The sequence below is a fragment of the Perca fluviatilis genome, chromosome 20 (genome assembly GCF_010015445.1).
Source record: "Perca fluviatilis chromosome 20, GENO_Pfluv_1.0, whole genome shotgun sequence".
Taxonomy (NCBI): Eukaryota; Metazoa; Chordata; class Actinopteri; order Perciformes; family Percidae; genus Perca; species Perca fluviatilis.
In genome coordinates, this window is record NC_053131.1 from 10,502,871 (window position 1) to 10,525,042 (window position 22,172).

At 42.1% G+C, this 22,172-nt stretch overlaps 1 protein-coding gene across 3 annotated transcripts in view; it reads right to left on the minus strand.

Moving 5' to 3' along the window:
* The window catches only part of slc8a3 (solute carrier family 8 member 3), a 161,783-nt gene that overhangs the window by 12,330 nt on the left and 127,281 nt on the right, over nt 1-22,172 (minus strand). For 2 of the 3 annotated variants that reach the window (XM_039786476.1, XM_039786477.1), the window contains one exon: nt 310-434. In XM_039786476.1, coding sequence (XP_039642410.1) covers nt 310-434 — 125 coding nt within the window. Of the gene's footprint in view, nt 1-309; nt 435-4,680; nt 4,699-22,172 lie in introns of all 3 variants that reach the window. The other variant, XM_039786475.1, reaches the window with a different exon arrangement.

Consider the following 22,172-nt stretch of genomic DNA (forward strand, 5'->3'; position numbering starts at 1 on the left):
GGCATCAAGTTCCAGGCAGCAGAAAGCTCTGATGGATGCATGATAAAACCCAGAAACCAATACGGTGGGTATATATTTTGTTTGAGGAGGTTAGAGGATGCATATAAACCATATTTCCTCCAGAAATGCATCTATGTGGTGTGGGAGAAGGCCAACTGCTAAGATCAGAATGATGTAGCTGTTATTTCAGGCAAGGTGGCAGCTGAATTAGTTGGTATGATCAGTTATTTGTTTGACTGCATGGAAAACGGCAGAAATGCACAGGCATATCGGGCTCATTTGCTCTGTTTGAAGAGTAACCTTTCCCACCTTAAACTCGTATGATTCCTCAATAATGACTTCCAGCTTGGAGTGTTCCCCCAGCACAGGTTTTCCCATCTCTGCGATCCGCCTGGCTTCCTCCTCGTCTGATGTCATCTTCCTGTCTGGTACATCTGAGCGGAGAGGAAAGAGAGGGAGCAGAATAAAAAGGAATCACAGTTAGAAAGATGGCAATCAAAATAAGAGGATGCTCAGCTGATTAGCATGGTGTGTTGTACTTCACAGCATGCAAACAAAACCTCAGAGGGTTGCCTCATGGGTAACAGTTTTTGTAAAAACTGTAAGATTTATTGTAGTAATGCCTACTAAATAGCTCTTTCTAAAAGCTTTCTCTGTGACAAGGGTCTCGGTGGCCCTCCAACTTTGTTATGTAAAGGTTAGACAAACTTGAATGCTTGACCAATCCGGCACAAAACACTGCAAAGGTAAATATTTTGTGCAGATCTATCTATTTATGTATTTTTTACCATTTCCCATTATGCTATTTTTACCCAAAAGTATTGGAGTTTCAAGGTCCTCCACATTCTTTAGTTTAAGACATTGTGTTCATGTAAGCTGATTTCTTTTAGGGCGGGGTTTATATTTGTTTTTTCCTAACCAATCTGCATTGACTGACGTCAACACCCAGTTGAAATGTAACCTGCAGAACATTTTTCAGGTTGTGTCTATGGTAACCCTAGATTTGCAAAAAGTCTGGTTGACGGACCATCCTAACTTTAAAGGTCCTATGGCATGACTTTATGAGGATTTTTAACATTAATATGCGTTCCCCCAGCCTGCCTATGGTCCCCCAGTGTCTAGAAATGGCGATGGGTGTAAACCGAGCCCTGGGTATCCTGCTCTGCCTTTGAGAAAATGAAAGCTCAGATGGGCCGATCTGGAATCTTCTCCTTATGAGGTCATAAGGAGCTAGGTTACCTCCCCTTTCTCAGCTTTGGCCGCCCAGAGAATTTGGCCCGCCCATGAGAGAGAGACATCATGGCTTTCAAACAAGCAAAGTGGCAGATGGACAAGGCCACACCCCCACCCTCTACCTTGCCCCCCCCTCTCTCCTCCTCAATAGCATTTAAAGCTTCAGACACAGAAATGGCACATCCTAAGTAAAGCTCATTGTGGGACTGGCTCTAGTGGCTGTAATTCTGCACCAAGGCTGAATTTCGGGAAAGAGACATCAGATACAGTATTAGGGGACCACTAAGGCCTATATAAAAGAGACTTCAGATACAGTATTAGGGGACCACTAAGGTCTATATAAAAGAGACTTCAGATACAGTATTAGGGGACCACTAAGGTCTATATAAAAGAGACTTCAGATACAGTATTAGGGGACCACTAAGGCCTATATAAAAGAGACTTCAGATACAGTATTAGGGGGACCACTAAGGTCTATATAAAAGAGACTTCAGATACAGTATTAGGGGACCACTAAGGCCTATATAAAAGAGACTTCAGATACAGTATTAGGGGACCACTAAGGTCTATATAAAAGAGACTTCAGATACAGTATTAGGGGACCACTAAGGTCTATATAAAAGAGACTTCAGATACAGTATTAGGGGACCACTAAGGTCTATATAAAAGAGACTTCAGATACAGTATTAGGGGACCACTAAGGTCTATATAAAAGAGACTTCAGATACAGTATTAGGGGACCACTAAGGCCTATATAAAAGATACTTCAGATACAGTATTAGGGGACCACTAAGGCCTATATAAAAGAGACTTCAGATACAGTATTAGGGGACCACTAAGGCCTATATAAAAGAGACTTCAGATACAGTATTAGGGGACCACTAAGGCCTATATATAAGCATCCAAAAAGCAGTATGTCATGGGACCTTTAACCATTCGAGGTCAATGCCTAGCCTCAACCATCTCGCAGTTGAGTTTCACAAATCTTGGGTTACCATCTAGACACAACCCGTTTTTCACATCGCTAACACTTTTACATTAATCCAAGCTAGTTTGCTATGTAGGAAAACAATGTCGTCATCCTTAATCCCACCAGCTCAGCTCGGATTGATCCGGAGTGGCAGAAACCTCAGACAGATATCTCAAAACCTTTCAAACCCAAACTGTCTGCATGGCTACATACTACAGTATATGTAGAAAATAAGTTGTTGTGGTTTGACAAAACAATCCCTGACTCAATGTCCACTCATTAGCTTTTTTTCCCCAGAGCCTTCAGCTGTATCGCAAGGTCTTCATCAGTGAATGGAGTTTGCACCGTTGTCATGAAGATGAATCTGTTGACAGGAACCATCCATGAAACACTAACAGCTGTTGAGCTTGCGTGTCAACAGATCCATCTCCATGACAACTGAGTAATTGACTGTAACTGTGTTGCAAACAGAAAAATCACTTCTGGGTAGACAAATGGCAGTTGATTTGAATTGCTGAGATACGTGAAACTTGTTTATTTCTGTTGTCATTTTCATCCGTAACTGTAACGTTTAAAGATATGAAGTTAAACTAGGAGGTCGACGTTACTGCTGTTTGTTTTCCTAGCGTCTTCGACGAACCAAATCTAGTGTCAGGAACAGCGACATCTCACCGCCGGTCAGACAGACTGCTAGTTATGGTTGTGTCATTTTTTTTTTTTTGTCCCAACAGGTACATTTTGGGATGGGACGCACAAGTTTTTTACCCAGAAGTTACTGTAAACAAACATTGTCATTGGGTCTATACGGTTAAAAGCTCCAGAAAAAAAGCTATTGAGTAGATTTGTCAAACTATTTCCAAGACCTGGAAGAAGAAGAAGAAGAAGAAGAAGAAGAAGAAGAAGAAGAAGACATGCCTTTATCTATCCCGCGAGGGGAAATTCACAGTTTTCACTCTGTTAGTACAGTTGCACACACATTAAACACAGGCATGAATTACACACGTTTAGAACCTATACGTGCTACACGCACTAATGGAGAGATGACAGAGTGAGGGGGGGGGCTGCTCCTTGGAGGAGCGCCCGAGCAGCTGGGGGTTCGGTGCCTTGCTCAAGGGCACCTTGGTAGTGCCCAGGAGGTGAACTGGCACCTCTCCAGCTACCAATCAATGCTCCATATTTTTTGTTCCATACAGGTTGCCAACCCAACTCCCTGAGCTACCACCGCCACCTTTTGTGAATCCCCACTGAACTTTTGTGTGAATGTTTTTGGGGGGATTTGGGTGAACTGACCCTTTAAATGCTACATCAACACAAATCTCCATCATATTGGTTTAACAATCAGGATGTAAAGTGCTGATTGTAGGACTGAGCTGAAGCAACAATAACAAATCAAGTACTTTCAAGGCCTTCCATTCAACGCCGCTACTTAGTAAGGCATTATCTCGTGTTTTTTTTACAACCTGATCAGTCCTTCTATCTGCCTATCAGACGTGTCCTGGGTGGCTCTGCTGTAGAGAGAAGAAGCCACAATGCTTCACAGAGCTCCTGAGTGCAATCCACACTACAAAGAGCGCCATAACATCAATTCTGTGCTGTCAAACTCTATCAAGAAGAAGCGGCTGTGCATCCAAAGGCCTCTCATCCCGCTCTGTGTGTGACACCCCCACTGAGCCACCTGGTGCAGAGACCTTGTCATCTTTTATATGAGCCCCGAGTCCCAGCCTTCTGCTCTTTGCTGACAACGCGCTCACCATTAAATATTAACATTGCCATTAAAGATCACAGCTCGGTCCTCTTGATAGGAGGGCGTGTCTGCAAACACACACACACACACACATACAGAGGCATGCATAATATACCAGCGCATGAGTTCCTGCACACACACACACACACACACACACACACACACACACACACACACACACACACACACACACAAAAGCTAAATCAAATTACACACCCAAGACAGTGTGTACCCTCAAGTCCTGACAGGATTTCTTTTTGCTCATGTTTAAAAATTGATTATCCTGCCATTCCTCTGCTCTGTGCTGCACCATCTACATGACACAATTTCCTTGACAAGGAAGGGGAAAAAATAATAACACAATCCCACAAAGGTAATCCAATTTCTAATTTCGGAACTGCAGTTTTTTTTTTTTTTTTTAATCTTGACGGTTATCAGGTGTTTGTATCGTCCTCTTGACTGGAGAACATGATTTATGGATTTAGGATGAATTAATCCGCTGATTAGCGTGAAAATCCATCATTAAGTGCGGGAGAGAGCAGCAAAAGAGCATGTTGCTTGTTTGTAACAATGACAGTAGAACACGCGCACGCACGCGCACACACACACACACACACACACACACACACACACACACACACACACACACACACACACACACACACACACACACACACACACACACAGAGTAGATGGTTAGTGGAGGTGCTTAGAGCAGGAATGGACAGCTTACCGTCAGCTAACAACAGGGCTGTGAAGGAGTGAAGAGAGGGAAGAGGAGAAGGGGAAGGAGGAAGACATGGAGAAAACAAAAAGAGGATGAGCAGTGAAAATGGAAAAAAAACATGCACAATGAGGAAAACAGGTTGATAAGGAGGAGAGAAATGTGATAGCCTCAGAAAATGGCTGGGTATTGACCCCGCAGTGGAATATATATAGCACTGATTATTCAACTGGCTGAGGTAGAGGAGGAATATGGTATTTTGTAGTTTTTTATGGGCCCAAAGGCAGGATCGAGGTTTATTAAGGGAAAAAATGTCCGATACAAATCAACCAAATGGCCGGATATTTTGTGTCATCATCTCCAGCTATGAGCATAACATTAACTCAAACTTTTTTATTACTCCCAGCTGACACCCTTATTAACCTCTATTAAATAAGTTCAGTATGAAGTAGTGTTGGGCCAATATATGTGTTTGCCAGAACTTGGCCTTTCATTAATAATAATAAAATCTTTTATTTCCCATGCATTGCGTCATTATCATAATATAAAAACTAAAAAAGTAATAATGCTAGAATTTGAATAAATGAAACTCTAAATTTCAAAGATCAAGTAGTAGTATTAAAAATACAAGATAAACATGTTCAGACACAAGAGATAAATAATTCAAAGAAAGTCCAACATCTACTCAGATACCTAATTATATACAGTATAAACATATAACAGACTTAATATCATTTCCAAATTCAACAATGAATAATTTAAAAGATGGCAGAGATAAGGAAGATTCATAGATATGAAATTATCTGATGAGAATTAGTAAGGTAACAATTAGGCTACAGTAGTTTTCTTAATATAAAACATATTTTTAGCATCTACCTAAATTGAGAAAGGTCTTCAACCTGCCATGAATAGCTGCCAGTCAGCCTGAAAGCCTTGTTAGCATGTCTTAGGAATTATTAAAATATCAGATTCACAAATAGATATCTGCTAAATATTAGCTATTGGGAGCTTCAATTAAAAGATAATGGGTGATATTAGCTTTCAAAATATTCTTATTGTGGGAAGAAAAGTTAAACACATGCACATTCATCAGAAACGTTTGACTCATTTCACTTGGACCTATCATATCACATATTTGTAATTCACGGTTTTTGAAACTCTTCCAATACATAAAGCACAAAAGAACATAATGCCATGCAAGATAAAGTCTTAAGTAAATCACTGAAGAATGGAACAAACTTAACAAATGTGGGCACATTGAAGTAGCTAAAAGAAATAAAATTAAATAAACTGAAAGAAACATTGCAACAGAAATACAACTAAAATGGTCTTACTTCATATAAATTAAAAACTTTGATACACCTGTTTTTAGGAGGGACCCGTCTTCTAACGAACACAGCCGTGTTCTGTGGTTTATGCAACCATTCTCCAACACTTTTGTATTTTATCTTACTAATATTGGACTGGCTACATTATTTGTTATTATTTTACTTTTAAAAGGTCATTGTAAAAAATGAGATTTCCATGTATTTATTTTTATTATATAGCAGGTTGAGATGCTATAGAAAAACTGTGAAAGTAGAGCCTGCATTCAGAAACTGTGCCTTTAAACGAGCTGTCAGGACTTCGGTACTGTTGTGATGTCACAACTATACTAAATATACACAGTATATAGGCAGAAAGTGCAGCTACAGTGCTGTCACAATCATTCCCCGGCTGCAATGACGGTGCAGAGACGCCAAGAGCGCAGATGTGGAAGACCTGGAAACGCTGACCAATCAGAGCAGACTGGGCTTTTTTGAGAGGGTTATACAGAAACCTGAAATACAAGTATGAACCTTAAAATGAGCATAATATGGGACCTTTAACATTCTATTCTTTTATAATAGTCCCAATGTTGAATTTATGGGTTTATAACTGTGGCAATTGTCTTTTAATTTTTAAAATAAAGATGCTACTTTTGCCCATTATAGCCGTCCAAGGAGGTTTTGATTAAAAAGATGTACTTCAGCGAGGGAACACATTTTTATTCACCCACTCAGATCTGGTATTCTGACAATCCATCATGGACGAGGCTCCAAATCATCTAGCTACGACCAACCACAAGCAAACATCCACACAATGTAAAATAAACTGTGCTGATGATGAAGGTGCCTCGTGCAGATGCTCAGAACTATCCTGCCCCTTTCTTAGCCTGCCCGATTGTTTATCTGCATGCTGTAGTTGTGGAGCTGATCAGTGACACAAGCGGAACACGCTCAGATGCCCTCGGCAAAGTATAAACCATAACTAAATGATGATTAAGAATAAAAACAAAGGCTCAAAAAAAGTCATCCAGTGAGGCAGATAATTACATGACAGGATACGCCATAAGTGGATGAAGAGAGAGGAGAAAGCCTTTCCGTGCCTTTTAGCCTCTGGAGATTCACGTTGACAAGTCTTCCTTTTGACGTCTTTATCATAATTTCTCCTTACGCTCATAAAACATGGACAAAATGTTCACACTCTTAAAGGGATCAGAGGCTCCGAAGGACAAAAACAAAGCTGCTCACGTCTTCCATGAATGGTCCGGCTCTTTCTGAAACCTCTTTCAACCGAGACGTGATACCAATTAACCTGTTTGTGTTCGGAGGCAGCTTATCAACTTCCTAAATCAAATACACTCCACAGTTAATCATCATTAGTAGCTAAGTGCATTAATTGCTGTGGGCGACTTGCTTCATTATCATTAGTACTAGCCGAGCCGTGCTGATCTGAAGCCAAGTGTGGTATAAAACCCAGCTGTGGTGAGTCTGAGTGTCCGTACCCCAGTCAGTGATAACAGTGTGTCATGTAGTAAAGGCCGGTGAGGGAGTGGCAAACACACACATTCAGATAAATAGATACAAACCGCACAAACAGGAACAGATGAAGTCAAACCACACAAGCACATAAAATAGAGATACACAAACACAAACCAACAAGCACAGAAAACTAAGGCCGCAACTAACGTTGAATCTGTTAACGATTCTTATGACAAATCAACTAATTATTAAGTCTATAAAATGTCATTAATGGAATATTGAAAAGTGCCCATAACAGTCTCTTAAATTTTCAAATTGCTTGCTATGAGAACCTTTCGGGGGACAAGTTAACTACAACTCCCGGGGTGCATTTTGGCAAAAAACATCCAATCACAGAGCTTAAAATCCTTTTATGTGCTCCCTTAATGGCAAGCTGAAGCTAAGATTCAATAACCAAACATTTTAAATTTGCTACTGCTCCGATTCAAGACTCTGACAGGCTTTTTTTCTCCATAGCAACTGTGGCCAAGGCTCATGGGTAATGTAGTATTTTGAGCTGTCCGCTGTGCCAAACGGACAAACAGAACACGATTTCTCAGAAACTAAGTTGAAACTATTAAAACTGGTGGTCATAACATCAACTTATGTGATTGTTACATCCGAGAGATAGTGTTAATAAACATCGGATACCGTTTTAAAGAACAAATTTAAAGGGGAATACAAAATGGGGAAAAACAAAATGGGGAAAAAACACTTCCAGAACCCGTGGCTCCAACCAAGTCGCAACTCCTTAACCTTATACGCCCAAGAAAGGTAGCAGTGTGCCACCAAAAGTCAGTGAAGAAGTAAAGTAAAACGAAAAAAATTGCAATATTATTAGTAGCCTGTGTTAAGTCTCAAGGATACACACAATGGCCCTCATTTACGACAGAAAACAAGTGCAAAACCGGCGTACGGTCATCTCCACGCAAAGCTCGGCATTTATCAATATGGATGTGATCAAATCTCACGTCAAGTTCAAACTCGTGTACACAAGTTTTCGAGTCAGTTTGGACTTGCGGTGCAGCATATAATCAGTTTAACAGGAGATGGAGAAGTCATCAGTTGATCACTTATCAGCAATGGCAGATCTGGCTCTTTTAGAAGACCTATATAAGCCGGTACAACAGTGCACGCGTATGCACATGGGCCACGGTGGAGCGCTCCATCGGATTGATTAAGGGCAGATGGTTCTACTTGCATCAGCGAGGTGAACCCTACTATACACACCAGAAAAAGTCTGCAACATTGTTTTAGCCTGTGGGGGTTCTGCACAACATTGCGCAGGAAAACAGGGTGTGATGGAGCCAGATGACCCGATGCCCAGAGAGCAGCGTCCAGCACAGCCCCAACTGGGGGCTATACGCAGGAGACAGGATATTATTCCTCGCTTTCAAAAGGTATAGTGTTATGTTTGGCAATGATACTCAATACAGGAAACATGACGATGCTGACGTAGTAAAATAAAAGACACTGCGTAAACTCCGCTACTGTGTGTTTGTTTAAATATAGGTACACCTACATGTAGGCCTAAGAGATAGCAATATAATCCTGTATATTACTATTAGGACTATAGCATAAATATTTCAAGGATGTATAAATTAAATAAACTTCAGCTGGAGTTCAATTTACCATGGCAACACTGTTGACCGCATCAGTGATCTCTTTCCATTCTGCATTCTTTCTACAGCCTTTACTACCAGTTTTCAGGCTGCCAAATAGTACACACGTTGGTGCAAATGAACCTGAGATATCAGGGTTTCAATCTCCACCTCTGAAAAGTGCCGCTTCTCAGCCGGATTACGTCTCGCCATGTCGTAAATTGCAGGGGCGCGGCCTCAAAGCCGAGAATATATTGGGGCGTGATATTTAAATTGCAATTGTTCCAGCCGCTGCATTCATCAATGTCCGACCATTCTTACGCTCCGATCGGCGCGATACGCACGTTTCATGAACAGCCTGTCGTAAGATGATTTCTGCGCTCATATCTGCGCTGGTTTCTACGTTAGGTTGATAAATGAGGGCCAATGTGTTTTGGTGAAAAACACTGAACGTACACAGTTTGTGTACAAGTAAACTCCACAGGGCACCTTTCATTTTCAACTCAAGTCAAATCAATAATCGATTAATCAACTAATAGTTTCAGCACAGAAAAGCAACAGACATGCATATACACACACAGATGCAAACTTGCAGATACATAAAGACATGCACATACACACAGACAAACATGATTCTAATAAAGGAACACACACACACTAAGACTCATAGTACCAATTGCTCTCACAATCCAGAAGGTTGTCATTGTGCCAGCAGTACAATTGCGACAGGGAAGAATAACCAAAGGGATGTAATTTGAGGGGTGTAGGAGTGCGTGTGTGTGTGTGTGTGTGTGTGTGAGACGGGGTAGGGTGGGGTGTCTGTGTTTAACCGTTGTCATCATCAGCATGTTCTCCTGCGCACTCGGCCGAATCAGATCTGTCTCGTTACAAAAGAATGAGTCCTTCCCTGGCTCTCACACACAGCCGGGCTCTGAGTCACAGCGTCGATACAGCTGCTAACGTACGCCTTCTCTCTCCACAGCTCATTAAGACAGAATCATCATTTGACTTATCAGGGCTATTCTGGTTCACAGAGGCCGGAGGTGGATCTGAGCCTGCGCCTGGAGCTGCATGTGTGGATGGGTGGAGGGAGGAAAAGATGTACCGAAGAAGGGAGAATCTGGTGGATGCAGGAAGGAAGGAATGGGGAGATGGCTGAATGGATTTATGGAGCAAAAGAGGGATAGAAACAAGGGCTGATGGAGGGATTGCTGCAGGAAGGAGAGGAGGAATGGAGGGCAAGGATGGCAAAAGGAAAAAGTGACGGAAGCAGTGATGGAATATGGAAGAGGTATTGGATCGTGGAGATTGGAAAAGGGGACAGAGGGATGAAAAGAGTGGTAGATACAAGGAGGAAAGGAAGGACAGTGATGCAGGGATTGATGAATGGCTATTGTTTGAAAGGAGGAGTGGATGGATGGATAGGGCGTAAGAGGTACAGACGAATGGAGAATGAAGGAAAGGCGAATGGATAAATTGGTGAATGGATTTATGGACTGATAGAGGGATTGTCAGAAATGAGAGAGCAAGAAGAAGCAAGAATATAGGAGGAATATTAAAGATGGTATGTGGAGGAACGGAGGGATGGAGAGTGGGGCGATGGATATATGGAGGGATAGAAGAATAGGACGGATGATTGATTTAGAGATGGGAGGTTGAGGGGATGGGTGGAGGTATAGGAGAGGATGAATTAAGGGATGGAGCAATAATGAGATGGGAGAAGGAAGGAGTTTGACTTACGGAGGAATGGTAACTTATATCGTGCTCTGGACAAGTGCTTCCCACATTCCAGGCTGTTCTCATTCACTGTTCGTACTTATACCTACGAAAGGTAATGCACTATTTAACGTGCAGGGCTGCCTCTAAGGAGGAAAGCAGGCAGTCGGTGAAGGGAGGAGGTCGGGTTGGATAGGTGGGACAAACAAACACAGGAATTTCACCCCGAAGACCACTGTTCGTTTCAGCGTTGAGTAATTTTACTTTTGTTATAAACTTACGTACTTAACTAATGCCATGTACGTAAGTTACGTAACAAATGTACTTATTTGAACCCAAAACACCATCTTTTACTTAAAGCAACACCAAAGCACTTTTCCTCTTCGGTCCCCCTATAGGTTGGAAGCGGAATTGTCCATTACCGCTGTTGTATGTCTCATTCGAACTACCCATCTGCTAACCGATCTGGCAAACTTGCATAGTGCGGTTATAGCCGATAGAGGGGCCGCAAAGCGAATGCAGAAGTCCCGTTCACCCTGTTACGAGTTGATGAACCACTGAAACGATTTTGGAAACTTTTTTAAGGTACAAAAGAGTCTTTGGCGTTGCTTTAACCTAACAATGTAGTTTTGTTGCCGAAACGCGTTCTGCAGGCTTGCGTAGGCACACTGATGGCTCCTGTTGCTAGCATGACTTCATACGCACGGTTGTATGAGGACACGGTGCACATTCACACACCTTTTGGCAGCAGAGCTACCATGCAAGGGAGAAGTGTGGTGTTCAGTGTCTTGCCCAAGGACACTTAGCTACAGTACAAGTTGGCAGGAGAACGGGCAACATGACCTACCACCTGAGCCACAACCAAAGCAAGGACGGAGTATTGAAGGACAGAAAAGATGGAATATAGAGGAATAGATGAATGAATGAACTGATGGGCAGGAGGATGGAGGGTTGAAAAGGAAAGACACATGGAAGCTTGTGAGGACTGGAACGGATGAAGGGACTAGTAGCTATAGGTAAGGAGACGGGTTGGTGAGTAGACATGGAGGGATGACTGATGTTTCCTGCAACTGTCCAATCGTGGTGCTTCGTTACAAAGACATTATCTACTGTTCTAAGGATGAGTCATCACTCTTGATAAGACACACACACACACACACACACACACACACACACACACACACACACACACACACACACACACACACACACACACACACACACACGTATGAGAATATGTATACCCATATTGTACATCCACCTACAGACATATTGGCCCACAGACTGTGAGTGAAAACACGCTGCAGACAATCAGAGTGCTTCCTGCAGCTCAGAGCGATGTGTTAAATAATAACGGTTCAGGATTGCAGCTGAGCGACCACGTCGCCGGTCTGCGCCGCTACTCAACTCGCACCAAAACACACACTGTCGGAGAGGAACGAGATGACAAAGACGGATGCTTCAGCTGCCTTTTATTATCTTTCAATATGCAGACTGTGTAACGCGTCCATCATCTTGTTATGCTGTATCCATGTTTCTGACGGCCTGGAATCGGAAGGAGTCAAAATGCTGAGTACACGCCATACTTCATCTTCTGAGGCAGCGCTGCCAGACTGAATGAACTGATAATTTAACTGAATGCTGGATGATTTCACTCGAGCATCCTGATGGAGGTCTTTCACGGATGAAAAGTCATGTTTTTAATCTTGCTGAGCTAATTAAAGCCGCTATGTGTAGCATTTCGACATCAATAAATCTTTTAACACATTCATCTTGAGATATTAGGGTGATTACTGTAAACAAATACAATCATTGCCAAGAAAATTGGCAGCTTCTACCAGTCACAACGCTGTATTTTTATAATGAGTGGTTTGCTTTACAGTACAAAGCAGGGAAAGGTCACTGACTCTTCCAGAACAAATGGAGCTAAAGCTTGATCCCGTTTTATCCTCAATAAAGTACCTTTAAAAATCACATTTTGATATTTCATAACATCACAGACAGAGCGGTTAAATATGGATTTTATTCCTTATATGACCACACTTTGCATCTCTCTTGACTGGTTAGTTGCATTGGGAAACTTAGGCCTACATGCTTTCTTGTCGAGAATTACAGTAGATGAAAAGATTGGTGCCTGTCCGTTAGCTACAGCGAGAGCCAGTTAGCTTAGCTTAGCACAATCACTGAAAACAGGGGGGAAACATTTAGCCAGGAAGTCACTGTCCTGGCCAATTTCCCCACATAACCCCCCATCAAAACAACTTTAAATGTTTTAATTTCCATTTCTGTATAAATTAAACAAACACGATTTGTTTTGAAGTCTTATTACCTTTGGATGAAGCCAAGCTAGCTGCTCCCCCTATTCCAGTCATAATGCTAAGATAAGCCAACTGGATGCTGCCTGGAGTTCCATATTTACAGTACAGACATGAGAGCGGTATCAATCTTTAAATCTAACTCTCGCTAAGAAAGTCATTTCCAAAAAGAAACTGTTCCTTCAAGAAGGACACGAGAAAATAAAATGTACCAATAGAAACCGATTCACTTTTAGGTTCCATTTTTCGTTTAATCTGTATGGAGACGGCTGGTTGGGAAAGCCCACAAACCACACACAGTCTCTGGACGCGCTGGAGACGCTCGTAATCAGCCCATATGCTGCAATTCACATGGGACACTTTCTCATATTAACAAGAGGCTCGTTCCTTTTGCTATTTTTGCCTGAGTCTCTGGTGGTTCTTTCTCCACGGCCTTTTGTTCCACTCTGAATCTCTCCCTTTATCCATCCCAGCCTCTTGTCTCGTTTCTTTATCTCTAACTCCCCCTCTCTATACCCCACTATCTCTCACACATCTTCCTACTTCTCCACTCATCCCTCCATTTTCTGTATTTTCCGGTTTCATTCCCTAATGTATGTCTCTCTCTCTCTTTCCCTTTGTTTGCTGTCATCTCTCTGCTGTCAACTATTAATAGCAGGTATAAAATGTCCAAACATACTTAGCAGCAAAATGTTATGTTTTCTGTCCTTGAACTAAAAACGTTTTAGGGCCCGGCCCAACAAATGTACTTTTGGATTGTTTTGTTTAAAGAAATGTAATTATCCCAGGATATGTACAACATTTTAGCATAAAATGATATCTGGAACATCCCTGTCCTGTCCACTTCTGTTTCAGAGCAATGTATTGTCCTCAAGTATCAAAAACACCTATTTCCCAAGACACTTTAGAAGAACGTTCCGGTTGTTAGTTATCACTAGGGCTGCAACTAACAGTTATTTTCATTATTGAATAATCTGCCGATTATTTTCTCCAATAATCGTTTAGTTTTTTGGTCTACAAAATGTCAGAAAAAAAGCAAAAACACTATGTATTGTCTTGTCTTGGTATATTAACAGTCTAAAGATATTCAGTTTACAATGATATAAAACAGAAAATGAGAACATGATTGTTATTGTTTTATTATTGCTTTGCAAATCATTCAAATAATCAATTTTCAAAATAGTTACCTATCTTTGCTAGGATGTGTCTTTTGTATATTTTATAAAAAAACAAGTCTGCTGTGGGTCAGACTGTAAATAACCAAACCAATTACTGACGTGGGAACATTTCTTTTAATAGTAAGTACTCTGTAGTCAACTAAAGATGATGACCTCAATAATAATTGAACTCTCCAAACATGCCATCATGCCACACTTTGCAGTCTTCCTGTCCTCCTGTACTCGTCGTGTGTATTTGTGTGTGTCTATTTCTGGAAAAGAGACTTCCTTTTCCGTACATACAGATACACAATGAACTAATTGGAAGAAACCAAATTAGTTTTTTGGTTTTCTGGGGTGCAATCTGACCAAGGTTTGTAGAAGGAGGAGTAACTCAACTACTTTTTTTAAGGAAAAAATAGTGATCTGATTATTTTTTTTTATCACGGAGTAAACAACTATTGAGGTAAATGTCACAACAGCACACATTTATATACCTACCCCCCTGCCTCTTGTCTTTTTTTCGTACTTCTCTTTCGGTCTTTCACACGCTTTACTCCCCTCTTCTCTCTTTCTCCATATTTCTCTCCTGTCTCTGTCTTTATGCGTCTCTCACTCCCTGCTTCCCTGTGTCAGTCTGTCTTTTGTCTCTCCTCCTCTCTGGGATTTGTCCAGTCCAGATGTCACGCTGTGCTGTGCGGATCAAGTGGAGACGAGCTCCCTCTACTTGTTAACAGTCTGTTTATTCTGCAGCCATATCAGCATCACTGCCGTGTTAGCAGCAGGCAATTACAGAGCAGATTACCAACCCTGATAATGTCATCAGACCAGGCCTTACACACACACACACACACACACGCACGCACGCGCGCAAGTAAAGACTCCAGAGTTCACCAGGGACTGAAGCGTCTCCCGGTTGCTCAGTGTGATGTATTGTGGCCACTGTGCTGACATCATTGATGTAACCCTGAGCGCTGATTAACAGCCCTGCCCGGGCCGAGGGCGCACAGACAGAGCCACGGCCGCCTCCGAGTCGTCTCATCGGCTTCTCACAGAGGCGAAGCCCCAAGGATCCTTCTGAAGCCCTCAATATCCACTTATCATACGCAACATTACTATCCATTTTTTTTTTTTTTTCCACAGAGAGCCGCAGTGGAAGTTGCTTTTTTTTTATTAATACTTTCATGTCTTATCCTCTGGGTATGAGACGGCCTGCGTATGAATATTTTCTCATGTGTATTTAAAGAATTTTGTTCCTAAATGGGACATCCTCCAGAATGGCTGTTCCCACACAATTAAAACAAATGATTAAGCAATGTAAGTCTTTTGTTGACACAATAGTAACCACTTGTAAGACTTAACCATTTGCAGTTTATTCTAGAAATATTGAACAATGACCTTAATGGGAATAAACGTATTCATTCATTCATCCTTTTACCCACTTATTGCCGTCATATGGACGGATTATGAGACAACAACCCCCTTGACATGTAAAAGCCTTCTACCCCTCCAAAACACCCAGACATGAGATCCACACTGACACTCCTCTGAAATATGATACAACATATTACAGGAAACCATGAAAGAAAGCGGATCTACTCTTGCTCTTATATTTTTTCACTAAGCTCACTGCTACCATCAGTATGCTAACATGCTTACACTGACCTGTATTTGCTTTGCACTATTAGCACTAAACACAAAGAAGCCAAAAGCTGAGGCTGATGGGAAGGACATTGTATATTCATTCAATCAAACTCTATTCTTGATGCTTATTCATGGTTGGCATGTGTTTGGGTTGAATTTAGGTTTATTTTATTACCTCTCTGTACTGTAAAATAGTTTCCATAATAGTTTTCACTGTTAGTGGTGGAGTCCTTCACTCTGGATTCAAATTGCCTTCACACATGACAGTTCTCATGAACCATTCGTACATATAGTTAGGAAAAGTAAAACATCGGGCTTTCAAGCAGGTGTGCGGAGTTCGTGTCCGGGAAGAGGTTAAAGGGAAAACACAAGACTTTTAACCAGGAAACGCGTGTTCGTTTTCCAGGAGTACTACCTAAGGGGACCGGTGTTTAGGGTTAGTTTTAATCCAAACCACGATCTTTTTTTCTAATCTTAACTAGTGGTTTTGGTGCCTAAATTTAAGTGCTGTCTCCGCATGGCGGTCAATTTTGGTCGGCTAAGCTCAACTGCAACGGCCTCCAGTAACTTTTCTCTGCTAAATTTAACTGTAAAGGCCGCTAAACCTAACTGTCATGCGATAGTTCAGTGGTCGCTTAATTTCGTAGGATATCACACAAATTGGAGTGCATAAGTTTTCGTACGATATCATAGGAACCCGTACATGAGAATGCGTTTCACATGAGGGATACGTGGGCAGTGAGGCTTGCATGTGATTGACAAATTTAATCAGGACAGCACTACTTTTAACTGAGCTCGGTGACTTTCCAACAACAAACGTAAACAGTCATTTCAAAGTGAGGCTCTGGCCTGTCATCGGCAGTCCCATTCAGTAATCCATCCACAGCAACAGAGACAAACAACCACACACACTCCTATTCACACATGTGAGGCGACTGCTGGGCCACCCAGAAACAAACTATTCTGGTCAAAAATAAATCAGATCACCACAGGGCGCTGTCCTGCATGGAAGAGATGGAGTCTCACTGCACCTGACTTGGCCCTCCTTAGAGCGCTAGTGGTGTCAGTGTGGAACGAAGTTGTTCTCAGGGGGGTGGGGTTGGAGAAGGTCATTACCGACATGGACATTAATGAGAGCCCACATAGAAGGTTAGTGCCCCGGCTGGCCCTCACCTGTGCGTTAAGACATGCCTGACACTGTGGTGTGCCACCGGCATGGCAGCTATAGCAGCGCGGCTCGTCCATAGCTCCGCGCTGAGAACAGCCCCCACACACCTCTCAGGAACAATTACTGCTCTTCCAGCTCCTCATCACAGATGGCAAGGGCTTTCAGAGCGACTCCCCCCCTCCTCTCCTCTATCTCTGGCTCATTGTCTCTTTGGTTGACTGTGTCTGTCTCTCTCCACCTCTCTGTCTTTTTAATGCTCAGACTATTTCTGTCGCTCCCTCCTCCCTCAGTCTCTACAGCCCTCCTCCTCATCTTTCTCCTTCCCCACTTTCCCTCTCTCTCTCTGCCTCTCCCAGCTCCAAATTCAACAGTTCAATTTAAATCCATTACACCTAAGCCCCTGACAGCACCGTGTGGCATCCATGGTAACCGTTACTAGACGACAATCTCGCTGTGACTCTGCGTCCGTGTCGAGGCCACCGGGTGGGGGGGGGCAGGGAGATGCACTGAAGGCATGTTGTGCAGTGTTGACGTAAACGCTTGTGTCATTTGCTAAGTGGCGGGTCGCGTCCTTCAACTGCGAACCCCAATCTGGGACAGAAAAGAGATCGCAACATAAATCAGATCAGGCCGACGGAATGAAAGACATTTGTTTAAAAGCAGCGTCATGGCGATCTGAAACAGAGGGATCAGTCTAATTTGATAACAATACGCCAACCTTCTATTGTCATTCCCTGTGCACGGTTGCCCCTGTAAACATCCTATCTGCTGAAACCACGAGCATGATGCTAAGGAAATGCAGCAGCAGCAGCAGCAAAAATGGCTGAAGTAGCCCTACTTCATGGCTCTGTCCTTGAAGAAAGAGTAAAGACACAGTAAATCACCAACACGTCATCTCAAATCCTACACTGACTACTGTACAACACCACAGCAAACACAGAGAGGAAAGTTAGCTCTGACCTCCACAGGAGGCGGTGCCGTAAGTACACTCTGCAGTTCCACTCTTGTCTTGATTTATGGAAAGTTGGGCAAACAATGTACGTAAAGATAAAGATGCACAACGATGTTGTAATCACAATCAGGGATAATTAAAGGGACCGTTCGTGCAGAGCTTTCCCACAATAACACTGCATCACTGAATTACCATTTAATTGCATGTTGATACAATCAATGCTGCTTTGACAGTAAGCTCGGCGCTGGCAAAGGGGGAAGAGCATCCCCGTTTGCATTTCTTCTCTGTATGGAATGGAACTGCAAAAACAAGACATCTGCCTTTTAACATAAGTGACTGCTCATGCAAAATGATTGTTGCCAAAGCAACACACATAATATTGTTGAGGTCATAAGCTATCTGAAAAACATTTCTGCGTGTTGAAATTATAAACCTTAAGATTTTCATAAAATCAAACCCCATTTTCGACACTATTTTTAATGGCTATTTTTTCAGCAATAGCCATTTAATGTATATACATTCTGCAATTACCGCTCTATGTAGTAGTTTTCATTGTTAGAGGCGGAGTCAGCCATTCCTGTGCTGGACTCAAATAGCCTTCAGATGCACAAAGGATTCACAGAGCATGCATGTAATCCAGCATAACTTTATCCAGGGGCGGACTGGCCATCAGGAGATTTCCCGAATGGCCGGTCCATCACGGGCCAAACCGGCCCGGTGGTTATATTTCAATTTTAGATGTCAGTTACAGTTGTAGGTATTATACCAGGTGACAGTACGGCTTACAGTCGTGACATGGGCTGGCCTGGCTCTCACATCCACAGACCGAGCAAAACGGAGCTCTGGCCCAGCCGTCAGAATGGGACAATTTAATACTGTCACTTTAGAGGGGGGACGCGAGCGGCCAAACGACCCCTGCCTTATTTGGACTGCTCCGTGTTTTGTTAAATCTGATTGGCTCAGCCTGACCCTCGACCAGGAAACTTACTTCCCTGAAGTTATGATCACAGAGAAAACCTAAAAATGTCTCAAAGAAACAAAGGTGGTGAAGATGAAAAAGAAATGCTGAGAAGTTGAGGTTAAAAAGAAGTATAGTTAGCGCAAGTTGCTGCAAAATGAATCAACCTTTTCTGTAGTGGAAAGGCCAAGGTTAATAACGCTGTCCGCGAGAGCGCTGATGAGGCAGGACCAGAAATTAAGAGAAGTTCCACTATTGCCTTAAATGTAATAGCCTGCAGAATTAGAAATCTTTGTTACTTTTCAAGGGTTAGTCATTGGTAATTGTATAAGTAACTGATGTCATTTTCCTGCAGATGTAGCTCTGCATTCAGCAAACTGAGGAGGCAGGTGTGCAAAACATCCTGAGTTGAAGGTCTTCAGCAACATCAGATTCTCTTTATACCACAAAGGCTGGATACGTTTTTATTGTTTTACATCTGTATTACATTATGTAGAATTATATATAGTAGTATATCAAATTACTTCCATAAAATGTTCTACGTGCACTCTTCACACGCTCTCATAAAAGGCCGCTCCATCCCAAAGTCCCTGGCCGAACTTTTGTCCCAGTACATCCCTGACTTTATGGCATTGATATGAGACACCCTTCTTAAAGTTCACCCTCTTTACACCGTATCAGAGCTGTATTAAGTTATTGCTAATGCTAATAACGGAACATCCTACTGCTGCTGCTTCACATTAAAAGCGTCCAACTAGCAAGACACCAAGGGGACTTAGCGCTAATGGCCAATGTTCATCAAAAATTCCTCTACAAAGGTAATTTTCTGCATATGCATTCTGCAGTTTTGAATATTAAGTAATGAAACAAGATAGCGCAGCCACAGTGAGCTATGGGCTGCACCCCTCCTACTCTTTAGCAGGCTAACCAACTTTACTGTGTCAACTTTTACCGGATTCGAGTCCGACTCGGGGCCCTTTGCTGTATGTCATCCCCCTATCTCTACCCCCTTTTCCTTTCTTTATGTGTCCCATCAATAAAGGCCAAACAAGTCAGTCAAGGACCTATACTTGCGGTTACCACGGTAACCAAGGGTGTCACCAAATCAAGGACCAGGACTGAAATCTTAAGGATTACAACTTTAATAACTCAATTTCCCAACTTTTAAATGACTATTTTTTCAATCAAAGGAAATCCAGTAATGTAGAAAGTGCATTAAGACTTTATAACCTTCATTATCATGTCACACCCTGCCTCTGACATTCCTCCTCGTGACCCCAGAAAGAAGTGGAGCTTTAATGAAGTCGGGGTCTGTGAATGCATGAATAGCGCTGGGCTCCCATTTGAATTAAATCTATTCATCCGTGCCAGTGTGATTTCTCTGTGGTACTGAAGCAACCGAAGGCCCTCTGAGTCGTGACATTTGTGCCATGGCTGGCGGAGCAGGCGGGGAGGTGAACACCCATCTGCCTATATCCCTGACCACCAATTCCAAATCCAGTGCAATACATAGGCTTTGACTGGACTGAGAAAGATAAGAGGTAAAAGAAAAACATACAGCGAAAGTCCGATGTGTTTGTGGCGAGGTCTCCAGATATTTACACGTTCCCTGTTAAGAGTTTGCAAGAAGAAACACACGGGTAAACAGACTCATACACAAGCAAACCTGCGTCCATTTCTCAGACTCACTTACTGAACCCTGCAGGTCACCTGTGGGCGTATTTACATTACATCATAATCTTTACTTAAAATCCATTTCTTGCATAGGGAATAGTATCAGTGTCACACCACTCTAATTTGGGAAGTCTCTTGACATATTAAGGTAATCCCTCTCCGATTTCTATATTAATTGTGTCATCTGTATTCAAAGAGGGCCCTGTGCACTTTTAAAATAAGCCAAGAACAGACCTGGAGACTTTGCTGACAACAGAGAAGGGATTTAACAGATTTTAGACTGGGAGCAAACCTGCCAAACCCCCCCACCCAGGACTGACGCAAGTTCATGAGGCAGGTGTGCAACGCGCAACACAGATCCCTGGTAATTAAGACAAGAGAAAACGGTGCATCAGAGATATTCTCAGAGCTTGATCTCAAATGTCAAGGTAGTGATTTAGAAAAAGATTCCATGCAATACTCAAAGCACTGAAATGCATGTCCATCATCACTAATTGACTCAATTTGAAGAATTATTTACGGACTCCACCCTGAATGTTGTATCAATGCTTTGTGGTGCAGATATTTTGCATTCAAATAAGCAACCAACACAAGAGTAAGCAGCAACTTAAGGCTTCATTCATATGTAATTCCAAATTGTAATTGTAATCATTTAATTAAAGGACAGCTCATGTTAATTCATATCTGAAGTCAAATCTGACACCAATTTGAACTAAGATAACGATCAAAGGACAAACACACACACACACACACACACACACACACACAAGGAGCAACAATTTTACGCCTGCAGCCGCCTGTATTCGTTTTAAACTTTATGTTATGGAATGTGCTTGAATGGGAATGTGTGACTGAATTTAGATGTCTGCCTAAGATACTGACCAAGTGTGCTATCTAGTGTTTGCTTAGGTATATTGTTTTATCTCTTGTTCTGCTAATGGCAGCTCAGCCAATGCAGCCCCTTAATTTAGCTTAGCACAAAGAAGGGGGGAAAAAAGTCACTCCAGGAAGTGACTGCTCCAGGCCAAGACATTGTCCTGCACATACATACATAACCCCCGGTAAAAACACAACATGTCCTTTGTACACTTTGGTTTTCTTAACAATTAAAGTAACAAGATATAATGTGTTAAGGAACTTTACTGGTAGGAGGATTTTGCAGGCTAGTTTTCCCCCCTGTTTCCAGTGTTTGTGCTAAGCTAAGCAGCTGCTGGCTGTAGCTTCATATTTAACAGCAACATATGAGAGAGGTAATGACCCTTAATACCTTACCAACTTAACTTTCAGCAACAAAGTGAAGAAGTATACTTCCTAAAAAACAACATCCCCCTTTAAAAAAAAAAAAAAAAAAATATATATATATATATATATATATATATATATATATTCAAACTAGTATGGGCATTTATAGAGAAAAAAGACAGCGATCGTTGGCTGTGGCTTTATATTTAATGTAGAGATATAAGAGTGGTATCAATCTTCTCAGCTAGCTCG